This window comes from Pinus tabuliformis, chromosome 7, assembly GCF_031772625.1.
Source record: "Pinus tabuliformis cultivar Carrire ecotype Pingquan chromosome 7, CPIR1, whole genome shotgun sequence".
Lineage (NCBI taxonomy): Eukaryota > Viridiplantae > Streptophyta > Pinopsida > Pinales > Pinaceae > Pinus > Pinus tabuliformis.
In genome coordinates this window covers 523,429,253-523,457,247 of record NC_142293.1, presented here as the reverse complement: position 1 = coordinate 523,457,247, position 27,995 = coordinate 523,429,253, and the positions used below count along the sequence as shown (strand labels likewise).

Below are 27,995 nucleotides of genomic sequence, written 5' to 3'. Positions count from 1 at the left end.
TCAGTGATTATAAGTTTTAAAAACTTTAGTATACTTGAATCTAAGCAATCCAATTAAATTAAAACAGCCATAATTTATTCTCTCTTTTAATTTTATGAAATTATTATAGATGAAGTAAATTTCATTTTGTATATACAGGGTAGTGCCCTAAATAATCATCTTAAAAAATAAAAACCAAACATGTATAAATTCATTTTCATGTCGAAAATATATGTCTATCAATAGAGATCTTCCAATTGTCCAAAATATATAGCCCTTGCTTTAGATAGTGTGTGCATTGGAGTTTCTTTGAATATAAATATAACCACATGAAATATGATCTCCATAAAAAGTATGAAACTCATGCATAATTATTTGTCCCATTGCCCAATCAAAACTAATTTACCTAAAGATATAAAACAACACTAGCTCCTTCCTAAGCCCCCCTCCTCTCATTCATACCTAGATAGTGACGGCTAGCCAAAGAAGACCAAGGGTAAGAATATTACACTACTTCAAAAATTATGTTGGGACAATGGTGTAGTACCTCAGCAGTAGAAAGAAGAGAAAAGTGGCAATGACATGTGCAATAATAATAATAATTTACACATTTGAATATAAGAATAAATATTAATAGATAAAATATATATTTTCAAATGGCTATCCACAATAATAAGCAATTGAGAAACATATATACATAGATTTTTATAACCTTCTCACTTCATTGTTATCATTTTATTCCATTCATATTATAAACTCAATATAGATACATTTTAATTATTAATGCAATCTTATAACATAAGAATACAGAAATGATCAATTAGGTATTTAAAAAAATTAAAATTATCTTTAATATTTGATTTTAATTAATCTTTTATTATATATTTTCCATTATTTAAAATACTGGAAATGAAAATATAAAAAAACCCAAGTCCATAAATATTTATAACCCACAAAACATTAAAATAAAACAATTTTAGAATACAGATTTTCACAATTTGTAAGTCATAATGAATAAATTGCAAATTGGGTTAATAATTGCAACTCATAATAGAAAATGTCAAACAAGCATAAATTTTATCTCAAAGCATTTGGTAAAATGCCAAATAAACATAAATTCTACATAAAATGCCAAATAAGCTTAAGCTCTACATCAAGGTAAAAAACCAAAGACTCTGCATCAAAACATCAAACAGGATAAATTCTATGCATAATTTCTATCTCAAAACATTTGATAAAAAACCAAAAACTGTATCAAAACATCAAACAAGGATAAATTCTATGCATAAATTCTATCCTAAAATACCAAATACACATAATTTCTACATAAAATTCCAAATAGGCTTAGGCTCTCCATCAAAACATTAGTAAAAAGCCAAAGGCTCTACATCAAAACATTTGGTAAAAGAACAAATAAACATAGACTTTACGTCAAAATATTTGGTAAAATGCCAAATAGGCATAGGCTCTGCATCAAAATATTTGGTAGACAGGGCTGCTCACCTCCCAGGGGCACCTCTTTCCATCGTCATCTTTACCTTTAAATAAATATGCAGCGCCTTAAAAAGTCCTGCAATCACCTGCAATCCATACATGAAGTGGTTAAAGTAAACATTTGGTAGACAGGGCTGCTCACCTCCCAGAGGCACCTCTTTCCATCGTCATCTTTACTTTCAAATAAATATGCAGCGCCTTAAAAAGTCCTGCAATCACCTGCAATCCATACATGAAGTGGTTAAAGTTGGTGTATACCAGCTTACTGTCACTGGATCATAAATTAATTGCTCTGGTAGAAAACTTTAGATAATTTTTCTAGTTCTATGAAAAACCGTCGTCTTCACCTTTAAATAAATATGCAGCGCCTTAAAAAGTCCTGCAATCACCTGCAATCCATACATGAAGTGGTTAACGTGGGTGTATACCAGCTCACTGTCACTGGATCATAATTTAATTGCTCTGATAGAAAATTTTAGATAATTTCTATAATTTTATGAAAAACAGAAGGTTTATAATAAGTAGACTATTTTTGGTGTAGTTTAGGGTGAGTAAAATTTTGATGACTTTGACCGTTTAAATATTTCTAAATAGCTACTACTCAATCCACATATTAGTCGTACAATCATCTCTACTACTCAAGCAACATATTAATCAATGCAATTCTCTCAAAATTCACATAATATGAAAAACAAATATATTCGCAAAGAAAAAAGAAATACCTGTAAAAAGAATTCATGAAAATTCGTTCATAACTTTACGACATGTAGCAGCTCCACAAATGCATCGTTCTTTGATTCCATCCTTAGATAATCTATAATCATATGTTATTTCTTCGCGAGCTTCAATGTCTCTCTTTGCAAAGAGTGCAATTCGAGTTTCAACACCATCTACTGCCAATATCCTTGAAAAGCAATTTGGTGCGCAGGAATGATTGATAAGACGCGCTAAATTCCCGCTCATTGTGCCATCAATCACTGTTTCTTTGTTGATTGCGAAGAAGTAGGTCGAATGCTTACCCTGTGATTGGTATATCTTTTCTCTCACATTGGCAACACTATGACTTATTATTTCACCCCGATATTCTAGGAGCATATCCCCTCCTCGAATGTGCTCCATAGAAAATAGACCAAATCCATGTAGTCCAGATTTCCCAAAGAAAAATAGTTTCTTTTCATTTTTCTGGCTCTCTAAAAGGCGTTCTCTGTTTGAAGAATGTTGTGGTGGACCTGCCTCCTGTTTTTTATTCAATCTGTCTATGACTTCTCTCTTATGGTGGGAGTATCCCACGGGTTTCTGAAGAATTGCACTTATGCCTGATTTCATTTTCAAAGTATTATAAACACAACACTTGGATGCAGATTGTTCCTCCATTTCCGAGAGTTCAACTTCCTTAAAGTTATTATCACCCTCTGAAGTTGAACTCTCATCTATTGAATCCTTTAAATGTGTCACTGCAGCTGTTTCATTTTGATTTGGTGTAAATATACAGTCCTGATCAGTTAATATCAGACCCACATTTGGATTTGGAACTTTATGAGAGGCACAATATGAAATGCATCTACATAATTTTTTGCCTCTAACTTTCCAAGATAATGACTCCATGTGATACCCTTTTCGTAGTGCACAAATAGAGTGGTAAAATGTATCACATTCCAGACATTTGATGCAGGATCCATGGGTATTCTCACAAATTACACGACTTCCTAAAAGAGGCTGGATTAATTTTCAATATGTTATGTACAGGCTCCCTAGTTTCCTCGTTCACGAATTTTACTTCATCGGTCAACCAAGCACAAGTAACATGGACCCAAAATTCACCTGTTGTGGTAGGTTTCAGGGCTCCACCCATTACAGGAGAAAGACAGCAGTATTGTGGCCTAATCCCTATCTCTGCTCTCTGGCAAGCTCTGCAAACCCAATTGTCCACTGATTCAGTTGCACCATAACAACTTTGATGAACTCCAATATTGCATCCATTCCAGATGATAACTTTGTCATGTGGCCAATCCTCGAATCGAAGGCATATTGCACACCTTTCTGCTGTCCAGGTTTCATAAATTAGCTTATATGGTTCCAGAAGCCATCCTATCAATTCTCTCTCTCTGGTTTCGATAGGTGTTTTCCCTTCACTGGTAAAGAATCCAAGGCCACGAGCCCCAGCTTCGGAGGCACTGTTGAGCCAATCAATGAGAAAAAGAGTAGAACCCTTGACTTTAACACTTTGTTTCCATTTGTTCATCTTAGATCCTACGTGCTTATCCCATTGCCCCACGTTCATTGACATACCTTTTTCACATTCACTGCATTTGCAGAGGATTAAGTGGCTGCTAGTCACATACTCGGCTTCCTTGCCATTACAAACAACTGTTATGCGCTCTGGAACAGTGAAAGGCTCGTTTACTTTACACTTCATAGTGGTTACCAAGGCCGGTTGCTTCAGCCTGCATTGAGGACATGAATATTCAACAAGGTATTCTGGTTGATCAGTGTTTATAGCATCACAATCCCCGTGAACCCGGATCTTGCACACTCCACATTGAACCCAACTTCTTTTCAATGTGGAACCCTTACACACCTCCTTGCAAATGCCACAGTACTGATTGAACTCATACAACTTACAGCAGCGTGGACAGATCAACATGTTGTTCCTAGATGAATTAGCCAGCTGTTTAACCTTGACGGACAGTATTAATTTTGAAGCTGGAAATTTCTGGCCACAGCTGTTGCATGTTGTTTCTCCTCCTTTATTTCTCTCACGATCTAGCAGAAAGCTGCATTCGGAAGAAAATTGTGCTTCAATGGCTTCGTCCACTGCCTCCAAAAACTCATCCAGAGCGGCCTTATGACCCTTTTCGAAAAGTTTCTCACCCTCAGCTGCTAATTCCCTCTCTGCTTCCAAAAAAGGTAACATCGTTTCATCTTTGACCCATGCATATTCATAGTCCGAGCTCCTTTTCCTCCTAAAAGACTTAACACAAAGTCTGCCAGGAACCCAAACGCTCTGCACAGATTCTGGGGCATCCTTTACTGGGTCGATAACTTTAGCAGGCCAAACAATCCTGCTATCTCTCCTGTCGGTCCTTGCCCAAACAACATCACCTACAGTAAACTGTTCGAGACGCAGGTACTCCGAACACCTAGACGCCATCAAATTCTCTGAAACCTGCTGCTTATTATTGGGCTCGTTACCATGAATCCTTCCTGCAACCTCTACAGTAGCACCTGGGTCCTTAAATTTTATGGTCTCTTCACTGCTCATACCTTTCCAAGGGTTAGTTTGGTTAATCTTGTATCTCCTGGCTTCAACTATGAAGCTCTGGTAAGGGGACGGAAACCCCGCATTTCTTTTCTGTGCGGTCACTTCGCAATCGTTATGGCGCTGTAATCTATGCCCGAATGCTTCATCATCCCCGCCCTCGCTTATCACATCTCTGTTCCTCTTCCTAGAATTCTCCATGCTAAGAATCTAATGATACCAGGCTGAAACCCTATCCTGTACTTTTCCTCCAACTATGGAATGATTGTATTCCAAACCCTAATTCCAGTGGATTGGAATCATTGTATTGCAAACCCTTATTCCAGTGGATTGTTCAGGTTGCACAGTGAGAGAGATATGCATACAAGATTGTCCAATCTCACGAAGCTTTAAAATCTCGCTGAGCTAATGGATCATTATCCGATCTGACCGAGTTTTAATAATAGTGACTGAGAAAATAGGGCAAAACAAACAGCTACGGAATTTTTAAAATCTTATTTAAATAGAGGAAAGGATTCGGAGAAAAAAATAAACAAAATAACCAAAAGCATGGTATGTGGCGGTAAATTCAAATTCGCAAGCTTGGTATGTGGCGGCAAAACCAAAATCTCAAAACAAGTAGTTATTTTTTACTTTTTCTTAAAGCAGTCTAAACCGGCCATGATTCATTGGAAATTTATGGAAATCTAAGTGATAGTTCTCAAGTTTTTGAATTTTAGATGCTCTAGGGTTTTTTCCAAAATTTTAAATGCTTTGTAAATTCTTGAAAATTCGAAATCTATTTTCATATTTTTATTTCAATTTTTATTTTTAAATTACTAATTTCAATACTTTTTTTTATCACTTAATTCCAAAAAATACAAAAATTCAATCATGAAACACTTCTTTTAATAGTTCTCAAATTAGAAATAAAGTACATTTTGCACTCCCAACAAGATGGAAATGATAACCCAAACACTAAAATCTTTGGAATTGGATGAAGAATTGCCCTCACCACCAAAAGTGCTGGTAAAAAAATTCAAGACACCTTGTAATAGTAGTGTTTAAATCATGTTTTTTATAGTGGAAACCCACTCACCACCATCAAAAACATGTAGGGCACCCAAATTGTGGAAGGATTTACAAAAATCCCTGCAGAATTTTATCACCAAATTTTATCAAAATATTGTCTAAATTTCCATGATTTTCAAGGCAAAAAAACAATCTAGTTAAACTAATACTGGAATTAATTAGATTTAATTAACTATATAAAAATTGTTCTTTTGAAAGATGTATTTCAAGTGACACTACTACACTAAGGGCACTTTTGAGACATTTTTTTGAGACAAAATAAATCTTTTGTCTCAAAAAAAGTCTTTTGTCTCAAAAACTCATTTTTTATTTTACATTAAAAATTAATATCAATTGATTTGTGTCAAGTATAAGGTTTAAGACAAAAATAGGTTGAGAAAAAAATATTTTAAGACAAAACGTTATGTTTAAGAAAAAAATAGTTTAAGACAAAAATATTTTAAGACAAAAGTAGTTTGAGACAAAAATATTTTAAGACAAAACTTTATATTTAAGACAAAAATAATTTAAGACCAAAATATTTTGAGACAAAACTTTATATTTAAGACAAAAGTAGTTTGAGACAAAAATTTAAAGACAAAAATAGTTTAAGACAAAATTATTTTAAGACAAAAACAATTTAAGACAAAATTATTTTAAGACAAAAACAATTTAAGACAAAATTAGTTTAAGACAAAACTTTATATTTAAGACAAAAGCATTTTGAGACAAAAATATTTTAAGACAAAACTTTATATTTAATACAATGACCACTTTAGATCAAACCTATTTTATGGTTTTATCTTTACATAGAATGTGTCATCTTTGGGCATGGGGGTAATCGGTTGTCATGCAAAGGGAGGTTTGGTTTTCTTCAAGGGGAAATATTTATGAGAATGATACATGTTTAACACTCATTTCTCACACTCTTACACAAGTGTCGCCTTTATCCTCCCAAAGTCTATAATCGAAGCTTCAATTGCCGTAAGGTGCCACAAAGGTTGTTGCATTAAGTGAAGTATGTGTTATATGTTCTAGATGGTCTATGTTGTATCGATAAGTTTTCAAGTGTGTGATTGTAGTGAAGTTTTATCACTGTTCACATAAGTTCCACTCATCCCACACTTAGTTAAACTTCGGAGTTTCCTTAGCAACCTAGCCTCATCCAACTTTCCTGAACTACATACTTCACATATGTAACCCTCAAGCTTTTCTGTTGCTTGTTCGAACAGTGCAATGCGCAGAAATCCCAACCTCCCTTACCATTCAAAAATGCGCAGTGGTTTCCTTCAGTGTCCTTCCCTCAGCCGGAACCCACTGTCTCCAAAAACTATGTAGTTTTGTCCCTTGACTACCGAGTCTGCCTTGCATCCTGAAATTGCATAGATGTGTCCTCCCAGGGCCTTGTCCCAAGTAGTGCCTTACATCCTAAAACTGTGTAAATGTGTCCTCCCAAGGCCTCATCCCACAACAGTCACTGCCCATTGAAACTACACAATTATGTCTCTCACGGGCCACGAAGAAAGATGACATGATAGATGACTCTCAAGGAGCTGAGGAGAAAAATAAGCAGACCAAGAAACCCAAGGTATGATAGAATATTAGGACCGCATGAAGACTCCATCTGATGCATAACCCTTTGGAGGCTAGGTATGCAAAACAAAGCACGTCTTTTGAAATACACCTCTTAATGTAGCTTAAAAGTTTGCTTATCATTATCGTATCATTCCGTCTTCAATGACATTCATGGTTGCAAGAACTGAAAGTCATTCCATGTGTTTGATCTACGTGTCTTGCTCCCTTTCACTTGTTTATTACATAGCTTAGAAGATGAAGAGTATTACCACTTGTTTATTTAAGCTACTGAGTTGTGACCAACATGATCTTATGACTAACCAGGCACAATGTAAGGCATCCTAAGTGGGATGAAAGATGTTTGATGATATGTATGTAGTCAGTACACTCCTCTGCATTACTCCTTTGCATTAATCCTTGCTTTGTATCTTGCATGTACCCTCTCCGCTTGTCAGATTTGGCTACCTGCTCCCAATAGTCTCTTAGCTATTTCCTGACAAAGCAGGTGAAGGAATTTCCTTCAACCTGATTTCTTTGAGGCTCTTCATAGAAATTATACAGCTAAGAGAAGGAGATATGGAATCTCACTATCAAACTCTTGAAAATACTTTGCATGTTCGAATATATCCAAACAATTAAGCTACCACTCGACAACATTGTCAATCTTGAAAGACTCAAGAAAGATCACATCTCTAGATATTATAAACTTCTTTTTCACTTCATCATAGAGATGGTATGCTTTTGAGGTATGAGTACCCAAAGAAGATACATCTGTGACTCCTTGCACTGAGTTTTTTATCTATTCCTTAGGTATGAAGGCATAATATGAGGAACCAAAAACCCTGAGATGCCTCAACGAAGGAATGTGGCCATACCAAATTTCATAGGGAGTCTTGTTTCTAATAGCAAGAGTTGGACACCTATTATTTATATACACAACACATAGAACCACATCAGCCCAAAACCTTATGATCTTAACATGTGAACTATGAATGAAGGAAAATGTTTAGCACATTGTCAAGTGCGTAGAATGCTAGCAAGTCAAAGTAGAATATCAACACCCAAAAGGATTTTTGCAACCAACCCCAATCCATGAATCGAAATGGGAAGTCATATTTATGAACTTCATTACAAGATTGCCAAAGACGTTCAAACAACATCTGCCATTATGTTGGTAATGAACAAATTGAGAAACACAACCCACTTTATAGTTGTCAAGTCCACCCACAAGTCCTTCGACACAACTCATATTTTCATGAAATAAATATTTATATTACATGATATACCCAAGAATATCATTTCATATCGGGATGCCAAGTTCACATCAAATTTTTGGAAGGCATTGTTTGATGGATTTGGGACTCATCCAACTTTCAGCGCAACATATCATCCTTAGACAAATGGTTAAAAAAGACTCATAAATTGAATTTTAGAGGACATGTTGAGGATGTATTCCATGCATCATCCGAAGTGGTGGGAAGAATTCCTACCATTAGTTGAGTTTGCATACAAAAATGACTATGACGAGTCACTAAATCTAAGTCCTTCTAGGGCATTGTATGGCTAAAAATGTAACATTCCTATGAGCAGGGATGACCCAATAAAAATATTGGTTCTTGGACCTAACATAATGAAGGAAATGGAGAAAAAAGTGCACAATATCAAGGAGAAATCGAAGGATTTCCAAGATACTCAAAAGACTTATGTAGATCATGAGAGAATGCACAAAAAATTCCAAGTGGGAGAGCATGTATATCTCCACATCACATAAAGGAAGAGCTCACTAAAAGTGGGCTCTTATGCTAAGTTAGAACCTAGGTTTTTGGGACCATTCTATATTTTAGAAGGATTGGGGGGAGTGGTTTATAGACTAGCCTTACCACCTACCATGAAAACACATTATGTATTTCACACTTATTTGCTTAAAACATGTGTACGTTACACTTATCATGTCATTTACTGGTTTGTGATAAAGGTGGAATCCAAGTGATAATTCTAGCCATAACCACTATGCACCCTACAACAAAGATAGATCATGCTTCAAAATTGAGTAATATATCATGTTAATGTGTTTGGAAGCACAAGTTAGACTTGATGAAGAAACCTTGAATATGGAAGATCAAATGATGGTACACTACCCATTTTTTTTAATGTATAAATGAAGGTAACAATTTTGTATATAAATCTTAGTATTTATTTATTTTTTCTATTTATAGGAGACTAAGTGCAGTGTTCCCTTAAGGGGGCTTGGTCTATAAAAACCCTTTCTCTACACCACCAAGTATGTAAATATAATATTGTACTACCATCATGAGAGATACGGCTAGCTAAAGAAAAACTTTGTTAGCACTTGAAGAGTGAATGCAAATTTAATGGCTATAGCCTAGACAGAGGGACACATAGATCCATAGTTTGAGGGAAGGGTAATTGTGTCATTTACACAGTCCAACATTTCAAGTTAGTTTGAGCGGAGGGTAATGGTTGAACACTTTACACGATCTTACATTCGTGTTTCTATAAGGAAAAATCATCCCTAAAGTATGCATATACTCATGTAAGACATGTTGTAGTATAATGAACAGTAAATCTATTATTCTATATTACACCATTTAGTGCTACTTTTCATTGTAATTTTTCTATAATAACCACATATTCTTTCACCGATAAATTAGTATAATAAAAAGTAATTCTTATGGTATCATATGTACATACACACTAACACATAAAATAATTTAAGCCATAATCATTGAATTCATACCTTATGTACATAATTATTTTCACTAGAAACTCACATAATAGAACTGTGCAATTAATTTGCAGAATGTGACTTGGGAAATCTGCACCCTTTTCCACCCAACCTCCAAATGATTTCTAGTTCACCCCCTAGCTTAGATGTTCTTTAGTGGATCAAAATCACCTCTAGTTATCCCCTCCATAGGTATTTAATACCTTTATTTCATGATCAATTTCCTTGAGCCATGTGTGGCTTTTGTGGTCCTTTTTAACCATTAGCCTAAGCTTTTGCATAAAAGTCTACCCCCTTGCTTTATGATTATCCAAGTTTAGCATATTTCCTAAGGTGAGGGATTTAATGGATTTTTTTCTCCTATCCATTGAGGGATTTAATGGATTTTTCTCTCCTACCCATTAAAGCTTATCTAGAATGTTATATATAGTTCTTGTTGTTAGGGTCTTATAATAATAGGATTCATAACTTTGAACTAGATATGGTTAGTCTTGTAATATTCTACATACTTTTTCTTTCAGCAAAATGTCTTCCATATTAAAAATTAAAGAATGTAAAGAGGGTATGTCCTAAAGGAACAATCAAAGGACAAAAAGAAAGGAAAAAAGTGAAAAAAAAAGTGGAAATAATGAATCCAAAAAAGAAATAAAACAGATCATGAAAGTGTGCAAATTCAAATGCCACTACTTTTTACTTTACTATAAAAAATAAGGTTGTGTGCAGCTTGTCAGAAATGCCACAATCAATGATGGTCAAATAGTTTAATCTTGACTCATTCATGCTTTAAATTTCATGTTGATAGATAGAGAATAAAATCTAGCCCAACTGTTTAACCTTGACAGATCAGTGGTTAGGTAGAGAATAAAAATGAGCTCATCAATCTAATCTAAGCCATTGGAAGTTATAAGGTTAGAATTAGATAGTTTTCTTGTCAAAAGAAAAGGAAACAAAGAGTTTGCAAGCTCAAATGCATGCAATAAATGAAGAGAAAATGTTAGGATAAATGAAGGGCAAGTAGAAGAAAGGTTGCAAATGCACAAGATTATTGAGTCAAAAGAACATTTATCATGCTTAATCCTATGTTTCATGTGCAGGAGGATTTATAAGAAAGCAAAATATATCCACCAAGCTTGTTTAACTAATTTCCCCTCATTTCACTATATCCCCACATACTTATTTGTTAATTTTACATTATCCCTTTATTACTTATAAATTTCTTTTTTTTCCCTCATTTTGACCTTTACCCCTTGCTTTCACACATTCCCTAGAAATTACCCCTCAAAAATCATTCCCCCGTCCCAAAACCCCTTTCCCTAGTGTGAAACCCATTCCCCATTACAAATATCATTTTCCCCCTTTGTTAATTTCCATTCTTTCCCCTCAAAAACCAACAAAAACCCTTTATCCTATGTTTTTTATCCCCCTGCATTATGTAATTAACATCTCCCATTTCATATTTCCTCGACAAACCTTTTTTAACCCACCAACCCTTGGTGCAGTTAAAAAACCCCCGTCGCCATGTTATTAACCCGCTACTTATATTAAAAAACCTCATTATGTGCTAATTAATTACATTTATGTTAATTAAACCCTGGGCCCCACAAATCACTTTCCTGATTCCATCCGTGCAACTCAGCTGCGTGATAGCCCTCCAATATCCTACCCCTAGATCCAATGGTGTACATCCATATCATGTGGGTTCATCGTCTAATTGATAATAGCCCGAGAGCACGCGAGATTCATGTTTTTGCCTCGGCATTGTTCTGCTACGTGGCGGCATCAGGCTAGATCATGTGCTCGCAAAAAATACCACCCGCCCTCCAAGAGTAGTGTGATGATCGAGAAAACCACCTCCCTACCCAAGCCGAAAACTGCCCACTGTTCATTTATAATTTCTATGCCAAAATGTGACCATTTCCCATGAAAAAGCTGAAAAAACCCCAATTTTCTCTTTTCTTGCATTTTCACTGTAAATTGCTACTAAGCCATTTGTGATACCCTGAACGTGTGCAACTAATTTCACCACCCTCTACTACTGGAAGAAGCTTCAGATACCCAATTGAAGCAACGAGTTCATAGCTGAAGCTAGAGTACCTTCTTCATTCTCCACTGAACCCAGTCTGCACGTCAAACCATCGATTTCCAGGTATTCTTAGGAAAAACCAGAATGACCCTTCAATTTTAAAATGCATTGTTTAATTGAATGGTTAATTAATTGAAATTCATTAAAAAAACTTGCCTAAATTGAAGAGAAACTTATTTGTATACCTCAAACCCTTCGTTTAGCAACTGTAACTACCCTCCCACTCTACTAGTGCTTATAAACCTGACTGCTCGAACCACTACAAGCCTAATTCATATCTCTAAACCCAATTATGGCTTCCCAAACCTCTCTGGACATGATACCTCTGCAAACCACTCACCTGGACATCAACCACCATGCATTATCATACAAAGATTTCTAAGTAAAGGATACTACTTCCCCTGCCTACCTTCTAAAGCTCCACTGCTGGGGTAAGGACAAATTTTTAAATCAAAACGATGAAATTCACCTTTGGAGTCTAATTTTCCCAAGTATTTGTTTCCAAAAGTGCACTTATTCCCAGAAATCATCCACTTTTGTCATGCTTGCCACACTCCCACCCAAAGAGCCATTGTCACCCCTCACGAGTAATTTTTATTCACCATCACTGCAGAATCCATTAATCAAATGTTGCAAGTCCAACCAAGCCCAAATCATACCCCCCTTTCTATTGAAGGCTTTCTTGACCTCTACACCAAGTTAGACCCCCCTAGGATAACCCACATCTTCCAAACTTTCATCATAGAGGAATGTCATACTCCCACAGATAGTCCCCCTTATGCTAGCACCATTTTTTCTGTGAGAGGCAGACATATTATTACCATGCTCTCTTGCATTTTAGGATATACCACAGATGAGCATGTGGATTAGGTTGTCCTAGCTTTCCTTTCCATCTTTAGCCCAGGAAAGCCTCCTGCTGTAATTTACAATTATACTCAATTCATAGCAGATGGGATGCGTGAAAAATTCACCAGACTAACAACTAGAAGAGTTTTCAAGTATTCTTCAGTTTTATTTCATATGTTCTTGTACTACGAGTTAGATAAATTCCCTGTCAGCATCCTGAAATTGGATACTAAAAGAAACCCAAGGTCAATTATCTACTCGACACCCTTGATCCAAAAGTAATCCACTACATTTACTTGCAAGGACTTCATTGATTCATTTGTCCATCCAATTATGAATATGCTAACTAGTAGCCCTCAGCCCAGAATCAGTCAAGAGATTAAAAGGATGTTACAGTTGGAAAAGAACAGTAAGGTGGGAGATTGTTATGTGTACCAGAACCACACAGAGATAAGAATTTATGGATGCTAACTTGCCCCATACAAGTTGCCAAAATACCTCCCCATGATGATATTTGCATTAGAATACTTTAGGAAGATTATCAATTCTGATGAAGTCAACTTCCTAGTAGCTAGGAAGAAAACCCAATTCAAAATGAAAGATCAATTGGGCACCTTCATTTGTAATACCAGAGAAGATAGACGAGAAGCAGATAAGATTTTGTAGCAAATGAAGTTTAAAAAATAGTTTTATGTGGCAGTATGATCCTCATGGGGTCATAAACAAGCTAAGGATAAATGTCAAATTGGGACCTTTCATCCATCATCCGAGACCATACATTGAGAGGTTTTCCAACCAATCAGAATGGTTGGAAAGCACTCTAATAAACATGGACAGTAGTGTAGTTGATATAGAGAATACATTGAGTGATGCAGAGAAACAGATTGATACAAGTTCCTTCCTGTAGGTTCCAGAACTAGGAGAACCAATGAATATTCCTTCTATTTTACAGACTCTAGCAAATGAATACAGGAACCCAAACAGAAACGGGGAAGAAGGTTACAGTTCAGCTATGGAAACCACAAATCAATAGTTTGTGATCAGTTACAGGAAGAGGCCCAAGCTTAATCCTGTAACTGAATAGGAAGACACCATTGACTCAGTGGAAATCACTCACACTGATACAATGGTGGAAAGAAACAAAGGCACAGCAGCTTCAGGAGACACTCACTAGCCCTCAACATCTAACATCAACTTATTTAGAGACAGCTCAGTGTTCAGGTTTCTTCATTCACCATGCTTGTGGATAAAGAAAAGGATACCACAGACACATATAAAGAAATTAAATTGAGGAATGCAAAGTTGAAGGATGAAACCTATGCTCAATACTTCAAGGAGACACGTGCAAATCAAAACAGGAAAAATGCAGATGTCATTCATGTAGCCTATAGTCCAACAACCAAAAACATCAGCTGACTACAGGAAAACAGACTTTGAGGTTTTGGTGAGGGATGTTCATCCAATTGACCAAATTAAGTTCCACAAGTGGGTAGGTGATATGATTTATTCCACCTTGATAGCTAAAGCCATGGCTGCACATAAGCTGCAAAGTTCATTAGATAATATCACTATACAGTCCAAACTGGAGAAGGCCTGCTCACAAGCCAAGGATAACAGGATCAAGTCACTATAAGACTTGGTAATTGAGGTGGGACATGATCCCAATGATATCAAGGCTGCTGAGAAGTTAATAAAGAAAAAGAATAAGGACATTACCGCTCTCAAAAAACAACTGAAACTTCCTCATTCAGAGCATCCACAGACAAAAGAGGTCATTGGGAGCCAAAAGCATCTTCTACATTGTCTACATTAGCAATAAGGTCGACAACAGCAACAACTCAGCCAAGTGATGAGCCTAGTAAATTGGTCAAGGTAATGGAAGACATGTCCATTCATACCACATAAATAAATAAGCTTAAATAAAAGATAACTAGTGTGGAGAATGACAATAAACTTGCCGAGATTATGCACAAAGAAGAAGTACAGAAGGCAACCAGAATGAATGAAAGGATAAAGAGCTTAGAGAAAGAGTTAACATTAAAGGAGCCACTTGGCCAAGCTAAGGAACAATTATGGGCCAATATCATTGACTCTCTCAACGATATTTGGCCATCCATCCAAGTAATTTTTGAGCAAAGTGACTTAGTGAAAGAGGCTACCGAAGCCATAGATAGAATTAAAGTAGAATTGGGAGACATGCGAGAGGAAGCCACTAGGATGATTCACTTCCTTAACTCCAAAAACAAAAACGAATTGTAGGAACTAGAGATACCTAACATGACTGGCACAATACTAGAGGTAAAAAAGGTCCTCAACAAGAGGAATTTGATGATGAACCTTGAAGATAAATTCCAAACCATGCAGCTCGCTATAGACGGGTTCATGGTTAAGTTTGATGTTTTGAGGGAGAAAGGTGTGTCAAATCCCTTGGTGATAAATGATAAGTTGATGCCACATGATGATTACAATAAGAGAATGAGAGAGGTGGCTAGAGATCACTTAAATACTTCTTCCATGAATGGGATGTCTACTCGCAAGGTCCTGTATCAGACATTTGAGAACCTCTTTTACCTCTAGCATGAGGTAAAACACCTTTTGGTAAATAAACCCACTTTTGCCAAGTACACGAAGGTAGATGAAATATACAGGAAGATGGTAAATATCCAATTACCAAATGCAAACACATGGGATAAATTGAATGACTTACTGTAAAGATACACAGTCAAAATGTAAAAATGCACAGTAAGGGTGAAAGTGCACAGTAAAAGGAAAATGACAAATCAGCAAGGTAAAAGAGTATTAGTTGAAAGAGTATCAGTTGAAAGAGTATCAGTTGAAAGTGTATCATTTGAAAGGTCAAAGTACAAAGAAGAGCCAGCATGAAGACCAACAATAAAAAGAAAAATATCAAAGCATAAAAAACAACACAACCTAATAAACAGGGAGAGCATGTAACAGTTGAACATCTGCCTCTATCTTCTTGCATGAAGATATTTCTTTCTTTTAGATTAATTCCCAAGACAATTTGGGATATTTTTTTAAACTATTTTTGTATAAATACTTCATAATTCAAAGTATTGAGTGTGGATTGCTATACATTTGTAGAGTTTTATTGATCAAAAACTTGAGGATTATTCTACCAATTTTTCAAGTTAATCTCCACTAAGTAATAAAAAGATTGCATTACAGGATTCATGTGTTGAGTTATTACAGTGAAGTATTTTCTTTGTCAAATTTGTTATCTTCTTATGTATTTCACAAACTTACATGCTATCTAAAGTGAATGAATTCACTGGTTCAGAATTTGTTTAAGTACACTGTGTTTTGAACAGTTGATCATTTCTATGTTTTCTTCTCATATCAAGATCTGAGAATCCTTAATTGCTCTCCCATCTCGGTTGACCTCTTTCACTTCTTTCACAATCTGGCCTAAGGAACCCTTAATTTCTCTTTGGATCCAATTGAAACCAACATCACCATCCAACCTTAAGATCTAGAGTAACTTAGCTATCTTGTCATGTAGACACTGTTTTTAGAACTTGATCTAGTCGCTTTTGTTTGAAATTTGACCCCATAGCCCAATGGTAAAAAACATCCCTCTATTCATCTAAGTTAGTGATCCCACCACCAAATCCAAATCAAAACCCAAGTACAAACATAACTAGGCTAAAATCAATTAACTTAAACAAAGTTAAATCAGAAAGAGAGATCCCTCTCTCAGAATTAGGAAGGCTAGATCCTAACCTCCAAATTTGGTTTGTGGTTACCTCTATCATTTCTTTCTCAACAACTCAAAAGAAATTTTGGAGTGATAACACTTATCATGAAAGAATTATTATTAAATGAGACTTTTGTTTTTTGACAAGTATTCATATTCAAGTGTTTCATTCCAGAGTGGTTCAATTCCATTTATTTATTTATTAATAAAATTATTTATTTACTTAGATAATTTTTTCAATATATTTTATGGCTTTATAGCCATTCCTACTAACATCATTCATTTTGAACAAGGAAAGCACATTTCAATAAACTAAGGATATTACAATATGTTTATATTATCTTAAAATGGAGGTCTATATGTACATTATATTGTGAGCTTTGAGTAACTAATATTTTAAGTTGGGTTGTTTAAGGAAAATTTAATTTTTGAGAGATAAAAGTATCATTTTTGCATATTTTTAAAATGAAGGTTAATTATTCCATGGGGTCTTGGCTAGATGGTGATATGGTGCTTCGCTAAGACATTCCTTGATGTGAAGTCACATACCCATATGAGAGTGATATATTGGAAATATTAAAGATGTAGCCCTCCCAATCTTAGAAAACAAAAATAAGCCCAATTACTATAGGATATTTCTATATTATCTTTAAATAAGGTCCATTGGAATCTCTAATGTTTTAGTCTATATTGTCCAAAAGGATTTGAATTTTTGGTCGATTTTTATTTGTCCTCTTGTAAACATGTTCAAATATATTGCTACATGAAAATATTATGTTACATTAAATATCATGAAATAAAGGTTAAAAATGAATATTTGTGATATAAAAAGAGTATCCCAATATACAATCAATTTATTTTTCTCAATTAAAAAGAAAAAGAAAATCTTTAATGTAGAATAAAAATTATTTTTTTATCTTAAAACATGTATTGAATAAGGATATAGGTAGTAATATAAATAGTATATGGATGGTAAATTTTTTTGGAATAGAATGAGAATCATATTTATTTTAAAATTTAAAGAAATAGTAAATTTTTTAAAATATATATTGAAATCCATAACTTATTTTGAAAGAAAAACTTTGAAATGCACCCAGCTAATGTAAAAAATATATTTTGACTTGCGATAATGCACATTTTTTTATTACAAAGAAAATAGTAACTTCTTTTGATAGAAAAATGAAAATTATATTTTTAAATGCTTAATGAATGATACAAGTGTAATCAAATAAGTTCAAGTGTATATTGTAAAATTAAAGAAACATATTTCACTTATAATGTTAAAATTAAAGAATTATTTATTGACTCTTTAAGAAAAAAATCCTCCATTCTTCCTTTTTTCACCTTTTTCAATTTAACTTTTTTAGCATAGATAGAAAAAACCATTGCAAATATAAGTTAGAAATATTATATTAATCTATATAAATCAATGATATTAACAACATAAAATGCCATAAAAACAAACTAAAAATATATACATTAATTACTCCAAAATTAATTAATTAATTAATTATATAATTGAGATGAAGGCAATTTCATACATTGAAAAACATATTATTAGGTGTTTAACTAATAATACTTTTAAATAACTAATATATATATGAATAGTTATGAATTCCACACTTATAAGATTAAAATTACATAATTATTGTAAATGTTGGTTTTGGTCTTTTATGTAATAAACATCAAATATTTTTCATTAAAAAATTATTCTTCTTTTTTTTATATCATTATTAAAGAGAGAAGCATTGCATTTAATATAAAATATAAGTTTATACATAGGAATACCATCAACAACATAAGAGGAAAAGTAAACTACAAAAAACTATCTTAAATAACATGAAATGATATAGATTAATAGCCAAACCATATCTACTCTGAATACATATAACAATGATTAGGACAACTTAAAGCAAAAATAAAATTTTGATGAGCACTTCACTTATTATAAGTTTTAAAAATTTTAGTATACTTGAATCGAAGAAATCTAATTAAATTAAAATAGCCATAATTTATTCTCTCTTTTAATTTTATGAAATTATTATAGATGAAGTAAATTTCATTTTGTATATACAGGGTAGTGCCCTAAATAAACATCTAAAAATATAAAAACCAAACATGTATAAAGTCATTTTCATGTCGAAAATATATGTCTATCAATTGAGATCTTCCAATTGTCCAAAATATATAGCCCTTGCTTTAGATAGTGTGTGCATTGGAGTTTCTTTGAGTATTAATATAACCACATGAAATATGATCTCCATAAAAAGTATGCAACTCATGCATAATTATTTGTCCCATTGCCCAATCAAAACTAATTTTCCTAAAGATATAAAACAACACTAGCTCCTTCCTAAGCCCCCCTCCCCTCATTCATATCTAGATAGTGAAGCCTAGCCAAAGAAGACTAAGGGTAAGAATAGTACACTACTTCAACAATTATGTTGGGACAATGGTGTAGTACCTCAGCAATAGAAAGAAGAGAAAAGTTGCAATGACATGTGCAATAATAATATTAATTTACACATTTGAACATAAGAATAAATATTAATAGATAAAATATATATTTTCAAATGGCTATCCACAATAATAAGCAATTGAGTAACATATATACATAGATTTTTATAACCTTCTCACTTCATTACTATCATTTTATTCAATTCATATTATAAACTCAATATAGATACATTTTAATTATTAATACAATCTTATAACATAAGAATACAGAAATGATCAATTAGGTATTTAAAAAAATTAAAATTATATTTAATATTTGATTTTAATTAATGTTTTATTATATATTTTCCATTATTTAAAATACTGGAAATGAAAATATAAAAAAACCCAAGTCCATAAATATTTATAACCCACAAAACATTAAAATAAAACAATTTTAAAATACAGATTTTCACAATTTGTAAGTCATAATGAATAAATTGCAAATTGGGTTAATAATTACAACTCATAATAGAAAATGTCAAACAAGCATAAATTTTATCTCAAAGCATTTGGTAAAATGCCAAATAGACATAAGTTCTACATAAAATGCCAAATAAGCTTAAGCTCTACATCAAGGTAAAAAACCAAAGACTCTGCATCAAAACATCAAACAGAATAAATTCTATGCATAATTTCTATCTCAAAACATTTGATAAAAAACCAAAAACTGTATCAAAACATCAAACAAGGATAAATTCTATGCATAAATTCTATCCTAAAATTCCAAATACACATAATTTCTACATAAAATTCCAAATAGGCTTAGGCTCTCCATCAAAACATTAGTAAAAAGCCAAAGGCTCTACATCAAAACATTTGGTAAAAGAACAAATAAACATAGGTTTACGTCAAAATATTTGGTAAAATGCCAAATAGGCATAGGCTCTGCATCAAAATATTTGGTAGACAGGGCTGCTCACCTCCCAGGGGCACCTCTTTCCATCGTCATCTTTACCTTTAAATAAATATGCAGCGCCTTAAAAAGTCCTGCAATCACCTGCAATCCATACATGAAGTGGTTAAAGTAAACATTTGGTAGACAGGGCTGCTCACCTCCCAGAGGCACCTCTTTCCATCGTCATCTTTACTTTCAAATAAATATGCAGCGCCTTAAAAAGTCCTGCAATCACCTGCAATCCATACATGAAGTGGTTAAAGTTGGTGTATACCAGCTTACTGTCACTGGATCATAAATTAATTTCTCTGGTAGAAAACTTTAGATAATTTTTCTAGTTCTATGAAAAACCGTCGTCTTCACCTTTAAATAAATATGCAGCGCCTTAAAAAGTCCTGCAATCACCTGCAATCCATACATGAAGTGGTTAACGTGGGTGTATACCAGCTCACTGTCACTGGATCATAATTTAATTGCTCTGATAGAAAATTTTAGATAATTTTTATAATTTTATGAAAAACAGAAGGTTTATAATAAGTAGACTATTTTTGGTGTAGTTAAGGGTGAGTAAAATTTTGATGACTTTGACCGTTTAAATATTTCTAAATAGCTACTACTCAATCCACATATTAGTCGTACAATCATCTCTACTACTCAAGCAACATATTAATCATACAATTCTCTCAAAATTCACATAATATGAAAAACAAATATATTCGCAAAGGAAAAAAGGAATACCCGCAACAAGAATTCATGAAAATCCGTTCATAACTTTACGACATGTAGCAACTCCACAAATGCATCGTTCTTTGATTCCATCCTTAGATAATCTATAATCATATGTTATTTCTTCGCGAGCTTCAATGTCTCTCTTTGCAAAGAGTGCAATTCGAGTTTCAACACCATCTACTGCCAAGTGCCAATATCCTTGAAAAGCAAATTGGTGCGCAGGAATGATTGATAAGACGCGCTAAATTCCCGCTCATTGTGCCATCAATCACTGTTTCTTTGTTGATTGCGAAGAAGTAGGTCGAATGCTTACCCTTTGATTGGTATATCTTTTCGCTCACATTGGCAACACTATGACTTATTATTTCACCCCGATATTCTAGGAGCATATCCCCTCCTCGAATGTGCTCCATAGAAAATAGACCAAATCCATGTAGTCCAGATTTCCCAAAGAAAAATAGTTTCTTTTCATTTTTCTGGCTCTCTAAAAGGCGTTCTCTGTTTGAAGAATGTTGTGGTGGACCTGCCTCCTGTCTTTTATTCAATCTGTCTATGACTTCTCTCTTATGGTGGGAGTATCCCAGGGGTTTCTGAAGAATTGCACTTATGCCTGATTTCTTTTTCAAAGTATCATAAACACAACACTTGGATGCAGATTGTTCCTCCATTTCCGAGAGTTCAACTTCCTTAAAGTTATTATCACCCTCTGAAATTGAACTCTCATCTGTTGAATCCTTTAAATGTCACTGCAGCTGTTTCATTTTGATTTGGCGTAAATATACAGTCCTGATCAGTAAATATCAGACCCACATTTGGATTTGGAACTTTATGAGAGGCACAATATGAAATGCATCTACATAATTTTTTGCCTCTAACTTTCCAAGATAATGACTCCATGTGATACCCTTTTCGTAGTGCACAAATAGAGTGGTAAAATGTATCACATTCCAGACATTTGATGCAGGATGCATGGGTATTCTCACAAATTACACATGACTTCCTAAACGAGGCTGGATTAATTTTCAATATGTTATGTACAGGCTCCCTAGTTTCCTCGTTCACGAATTTTACTTCATCGGTCAACCAAGCACAAGTAACATGGACCCAAAATTCACCTGTTGTGGTAGGTTTCAGGGCTCCACCCATTACAGGAGAAAGACAGCAGTATTGTGGCCTAATCCCTATCTCTGCTCTCTGGCAAGCTCTGCAAACCCAATTGTCCACTGATTCAGTTGCACCATAACAACTTTGATGAACTCCAATATTGCATCCATTCCAGATGATAACTTTGTCATGTGGCCAATCCTCGAATCGAAAGCATATTGCACACCATTCTGCTGTCCAGGTTTCATAAATTAGCTTATATGGTTCCAGAAGCCATCCTATCATTTCTCTCTCTGGTTTCGATAGGTGTTTTCCCTTCACTGATAAAGAATCCAAGGCCACGAGCCCCAGCTTCGGAGGCACTGTTGAGCCAATCAATGAGAAAAAGAGTAGAACCCTTGACTTTAACACTTTGTTTCCATTTGTTCATCTTAGATCCTACGTGCTTATCCCATTGCCCCAGGTTCATTGACTTACCTATTTCACATTCACTGCATTTGCAGAGGATTAAGTGGCTGCTAGTCACATACTCGGCTTCCTTGCCATTACAAACAACTGTTATGCGCTCTGGAACAGTGAAAGGCTCGTTTATTTTACACTTCATAGTGGTTACCAAGGCCGGTTGCTTCAGCCTGCATTGAGGACATGAATATTCAACAAGGTATTCTGGTTGATCAGTGTTTATAGCATCACAATCCCCGTGAACCCGGATCTTGCACACTCCACATTGAACCCAACTTCTTTTCAATGTGGAACCCTTACACACCTCCTTGCAAATGCCACAGTACTGATTGAACTCATACAACTTACAGCAGCGTGGACAGATCAACATGTTGTTCCTAGATGAATTAGCCAGCTGTTTAACCTTGACGGACTGTATTAATTTTGAAGCTGGAAATTTCTGGCCACAGCTGTTGCATGTTGTTTCTCCTCCTTTATTTCTCTCATGATCTAGCAGAAAGCTGCGTTGGGAAGAAAATTGTGCTTCAATGGCTTCGTCCACTGCCTCCAAAAACTCATCCAGAGCGGCCTTATGACCCTTTTCAAAAAGTTTCTCACCCTCAGCTGCTAATTCCCTCTCTCCTTCCAAAAATGGTAACATCGTTTCATCTTTGACCCATGCATATTCATAGTCCGAGCTCCTTTTCCTCCTAAAAGACTTAACACAAAGTCTGCCAGGAACCCAAACGCTCTGCACAGATTCTGGGGCATCCTTTTCTGGGTCGATAACTTTAGCAGGCCAAACAATCCTGCTATCTCTCCTGTCGGTCCTTGCCCAAACAACATCACCTACAGTAAACTGTTCGAGACGCAGGTACTCCGAACACCTAGACGCCATCAAATTCTCTGAAACCTGCTGCTTATTATTGGGCTCGTTACCATGAATCCTTCCTGCAACCTCTACAGTAGCACCTGGGTCCTTAAATTTTATTGCCTCTTCACTGCTCATACCTTTCCAAGGGTTAGTTTGGTTAATCTTGTATCTCCTGGCTTCAACTATGAAGCTCTGATAACGGGACGGAAACCCCGCATTTCTTTTCTGTGCGGTCACTTCGCCCTCGTTATGGCGCTGTAATCTATGCCCGAATGCTTCATCATCCCCGCCCTCGCTTATCACATCTCTGTTCCTCTTCCTAGAATTCTCCATGCTAAGAATCTAATGATACCAGGCTGAAACCCTATCCTGTACTTTTCCTCCAACTATGGAATGATTGTATTGCAAACCCTAATTCCAGTGGATTGGAATCATTGTATTGCAAACCCTTATTCCAGTGGATTGTTACGGTTGCACAGTGAGAGAGCTATGCATACAAGATTGTCCAATCTCAGGAAGCTTTAAAATCTCGCTGAGCTAATGGATCATTATCCGATCAGACCGAGTTTTAATAATAGTGACTGAGAAAATAGGGCAAAACAAACAGCTACGGAATTTTTAAAATCTTATTTAAATAGAGGAAAGGATTCGGGGAAAAAAATAAACAAAATAACCAAAAGCATGGTATGTGGCGGTAAATTCAAATTCGCAAGCTTGGTATGTGGCGGCAAAACCAAAATCTCAAAACAAGTAGTTATTTTTTACTTTTTCTTAAAGCAGTCTAAACCGGCCATGATTCATTGGAAATTTATGGAAATCTAAGTGATAGTTCTCAAGTTTTTGAATTTTAGATGCTCTAAGGTTTTTTTCCAAAATTTTAAATGCTTTGTAAATTCTTGAAAATGCGAAATCTATTTTCATATTTTTATTTTTAAATTACTAATTTCAATACTTTTTTTTTATCACTTAATTCCAAAAAATACAAAAATTCTATCATGAAACACTTCTTTTAATAGTTCCAAAAATAGAAATAAAGTACACTTTGCACTCCCAACAAGATGGAAATGATAACCCAAACACTAAAATCTTTGGAATTGGATGAAGAATTGCCCTCACCACCAAAAGTGCTGGTAAAAAAATTCAAGACACCTTGTAATAGTAGTGTTTAAATCATGTTTTTTATAGTGGAAACCCACTCACCACCATCAAAAACATGTAGGGCACCCAAATTGTGGAAGGATTTACAAAAATCCCTGCAGAATTTTATCACCAAATTTTATCAAAATATTGCCTAAATTTCCATGATTTTCAAGGCAAAAAAACAATCTAGTTAAACTAATACTTGAATTAATTAGATTTAATTAACTATATAAAAATTGTTCTTTTGAAAGATGTATTTCAAGTGACACTACTACACTAAGGGCACTTTTGAGACATTTTTTTGAGACAAAATAAATCTTTTGTCTCAAAAAAAGTCTTTTGTCTCAAAAACTCATTTTTTATTTTACATTAAAAATTAATATCAATTGATTTGTGTCAAATATAAGGTTTAAGACAAAAATAGGTTGAGACAAAAATATTTTAAGACAAAACGTTATGTTTAAGAAAAAAATAGTTTAAGACAAAAATATTTTAAGACAAAATTAGTTTGAGACAAAAATATTTTAAGACAACTTTATATTTAAGACAAAAATAATTTAAGACCAAAATATTTTGAGACAAAACTTTATATATAAGACAAAAGTAGTTTGAGACAAAAATTTAAAGACAAAAATAGTTTAAGACAAAATTATTTTAAGACAAAAACAATTTAAGACAATTATTTTAAGACAAAAACAATTTAAGACAAATTAGTTTAAGACAAAACTTTATATTTAAGACAAAAGCATTTTGAGACAAAAATATTTTAAGACAAAACTTTATATTTAATACAATGACCACTTTAGATCAAACCTATTTTATGGTTTTATCTTTACATAGAATGTGTCATCTTTGGGCATGGGGGTAATCGGTTGTCATGCAAAGGGAGGTTTGTTTTTCTTCAAGGGGAAATATTTATGAGAATGATACATGTTTAACACTCATTTCACACACTCTTAGACAAGTGTCACCTTTATCCTCCCAAAGTCTATAATTGAAGCTGCAATTGCCTTAAGGTGCCACAAAGGTTGTTGCATTAAGTGAAGTATGTGTTATATGTTCTAGATGGTCTATGTTGTATCGATAAGTTTTCAAGTGTGTGATTGTAGTGAAGTTTTATCACTATTCACATAAGTTCCACTGATCCCACACTTAGCTAAACTTCGGAGTTTCCTTAGCAACCTAGCCTCATCCAACTTTCCTAAACTACATACTTCACATATGTAACCCTCAATCTTTTCCGTTGCTTTTTCGAACCGTGCAATGCGCAGAAATCCCAACCTCACTTACCATTCAAAAATGCGCGGTGGTTTCCTCCAGTGTCCTTCCCTCAGCCGGAACCCACTGTCTCCAAAAACTGTGCAGTTTTGTCCCTTGACTACCGAGTCTGCCTTGCATCCTGAAATTGCATAGATGTGTCCTCCCAGGGCCTCGTCCCAAGTACTGCCTTACATCCTAAAACTATGTAAATGTGTCCTCCCAAGGCCTCATCCCGCAACAGTCACTACCCATTGAAACTACACAATTATGTCTCTCACGGGCCACGAAGAAAGATGACATGATAGATGACTCTCAAGGAGCTGAGGAGAAAAATAAGCAGACCAAGAAACCCAAGGTATGATAGAATATTAGGACCGCATGAAGACTCCATCTGATGCATAACCCTTTGGAGGCTAGGTATGGAAAACAAAGCACGTCTTTTGAAATACACCTCTTAATGTAGCTTAAAAGTTTGCTTATCATTATCGTATCATTCCGTCTTCAATGACATTCATGGTTGCAAGAACTGAAAGTCATTCCATGTGTTTGATCTATGTGTCTTGCTCCTTTTCACTTGTTTATTACATAGCTTAGAAGATGAAGAGTATTGCCACTTGTTTATTTAAGCTACTGAGGTTGTGACCAACATGATCTTATGACTAACCAGGCACGATGCAAGGCATCCTAAGTGGGATGAAAGATGTTTGATGATATGTATGTAGTCAGTACACTCCTCTGCATTACTCCTTTGCATTAATCCTTGCTTTGTATCTTGCATGTACCCTCACCGCTTGTCAGATTTGGCTACTTGCTGCCAATAGTCTCTTAGCTCCTTCCTCACAAAGCAGGTGAAGGAATTTCCTTCAACCTGATTTCTTTGAGGCTCTTCATAGAAATTATAGAGCTAAGAGAAGGAGATGTGGAATCTCACTATCAAACTCTTGAAAATACTTTGCATGTTCGAATATATCCAAACAATTAAGCTACCACTCAACAACATTGTCAATCTTGGAAGACTCAAGACAAATCACATCTCTAGATATTATAAACTTCTTATTCACTTCATCATAGAGATGGTATGCTTTGGAGGTATGAGTACCCAAAGAAGATACATTTGTGACTCCTTGTACTGAGTTTTTTTATCTATTCCTTAGGTATGAAGGCATAATATGAGGAACCAAAAACCCTGAGATGCCTCACCAAAGGAATGTGGCCATACCACATTTCATAGGGAGTCTTGTTTCTAATAGCAAGAGTTGGACACCTATTATTTATATACACAACACATAGAACCACATCAGCCCAAAACCTTATGAACTTAACATGTGAACTTAACATGTGAACTACGAATGAAGGAAAATGTTTAGCACATTGTCAAGTGCGTAGAATGCTAGCAAGTCAAAGTAGAATATCAACACCCAAAAGGACTTTTGCAACCAACCCCAATCCATGAATCGAAATGGGAAGTCATATTTATGGACTTCATTACAAGATTTCCAAAGACGTTCAAACAACATCTGCCATTATGGTGGTAATGAACAAATTGAGAAACACAACCCACTTTATAGTTGTCAAGTCCACCCACAAGTCCTTCGACATAACTCATATTTTCATGAAATAAATATTTATATTACATGATATACCCAAGAATATCATTTCATATCGGGATGCCAAGTTCACATCAAATTTTTGAAAGGCATTGTTTGATGGATTTGGGACTCATCCAACTTTCAGCGCAACATATCATCCTTAGACAAATGGTTAAACAAGACTCATAAATTGAATTTTAGATGACATGTTGAGGATGTATTCCATGCATCATCCGAAGTGATGGGAATAATTCCTACCATTAGTTGAGTTTGCATACAAAAATGGCTATGACGAGTCACTAAATCTAAGTCCTTCTAAGGCATTGTATGGCTAAAAATGTAACACTCCTATGAGCAGGGATGACCCAATAAAAATATTGGTTCTTGGACCTAACATAATGAAGGAAATGGAGAAAAAAGTGCACAATATCAAGGAGAAAACGAAGGATTTCCAAGATACTCAAAAGACTTATGTAGATCATGAGAGAATGCACAAAAAATTCCAAGTGGGAGAGCATGTACATCTCCACATCACATAAAGGAAGAGCTCACTAAAAGTGGGCTCTTATGCTAAGTTAGAACCTAGGTTTTTGGGACCATTCTATATTTTAGAAGGATTGGGGGGGTGGTTTATAGACTAGCCTTACCACCTACCATGAAAACACATTATGTATTTCACACTTCTTTGCTTAAAACATGTGTACGTTACACTAA

At 34.8% G+C, this 27,995-nt stretch overlaps 1 protein-coding gene across 1 annotated transcript; it reads right to left on the bottom strand.

Annotated features, from left to right (window-relative positions):
• Nucleotides 1–2,208: 2,208 nt before the first annotated feature.
• LOC149248367 (histone-lysine N-methyltransferase ATX3-like) lies at nucleotides 2,209–4,933 on the bottom strand. Its single transcript, XM_089449375.1, has 2 exons — nucleotides 3,295–4,933; nucleotides 2,209–2,933 (listed from the first exon to the last, which is right to left on the bottom strand). Exons 1-2 carry the CDS (start codon nucleotides 4,931–4,933, stop codon nucleotides 2,209–2,211), a joined length of 2,364 nt encoding a protein of 787 aa, XP_089305501.1.
• Between the last annotated feature and the right edge of the window lie 23,062 nt (nucleotides 4,934–27,995).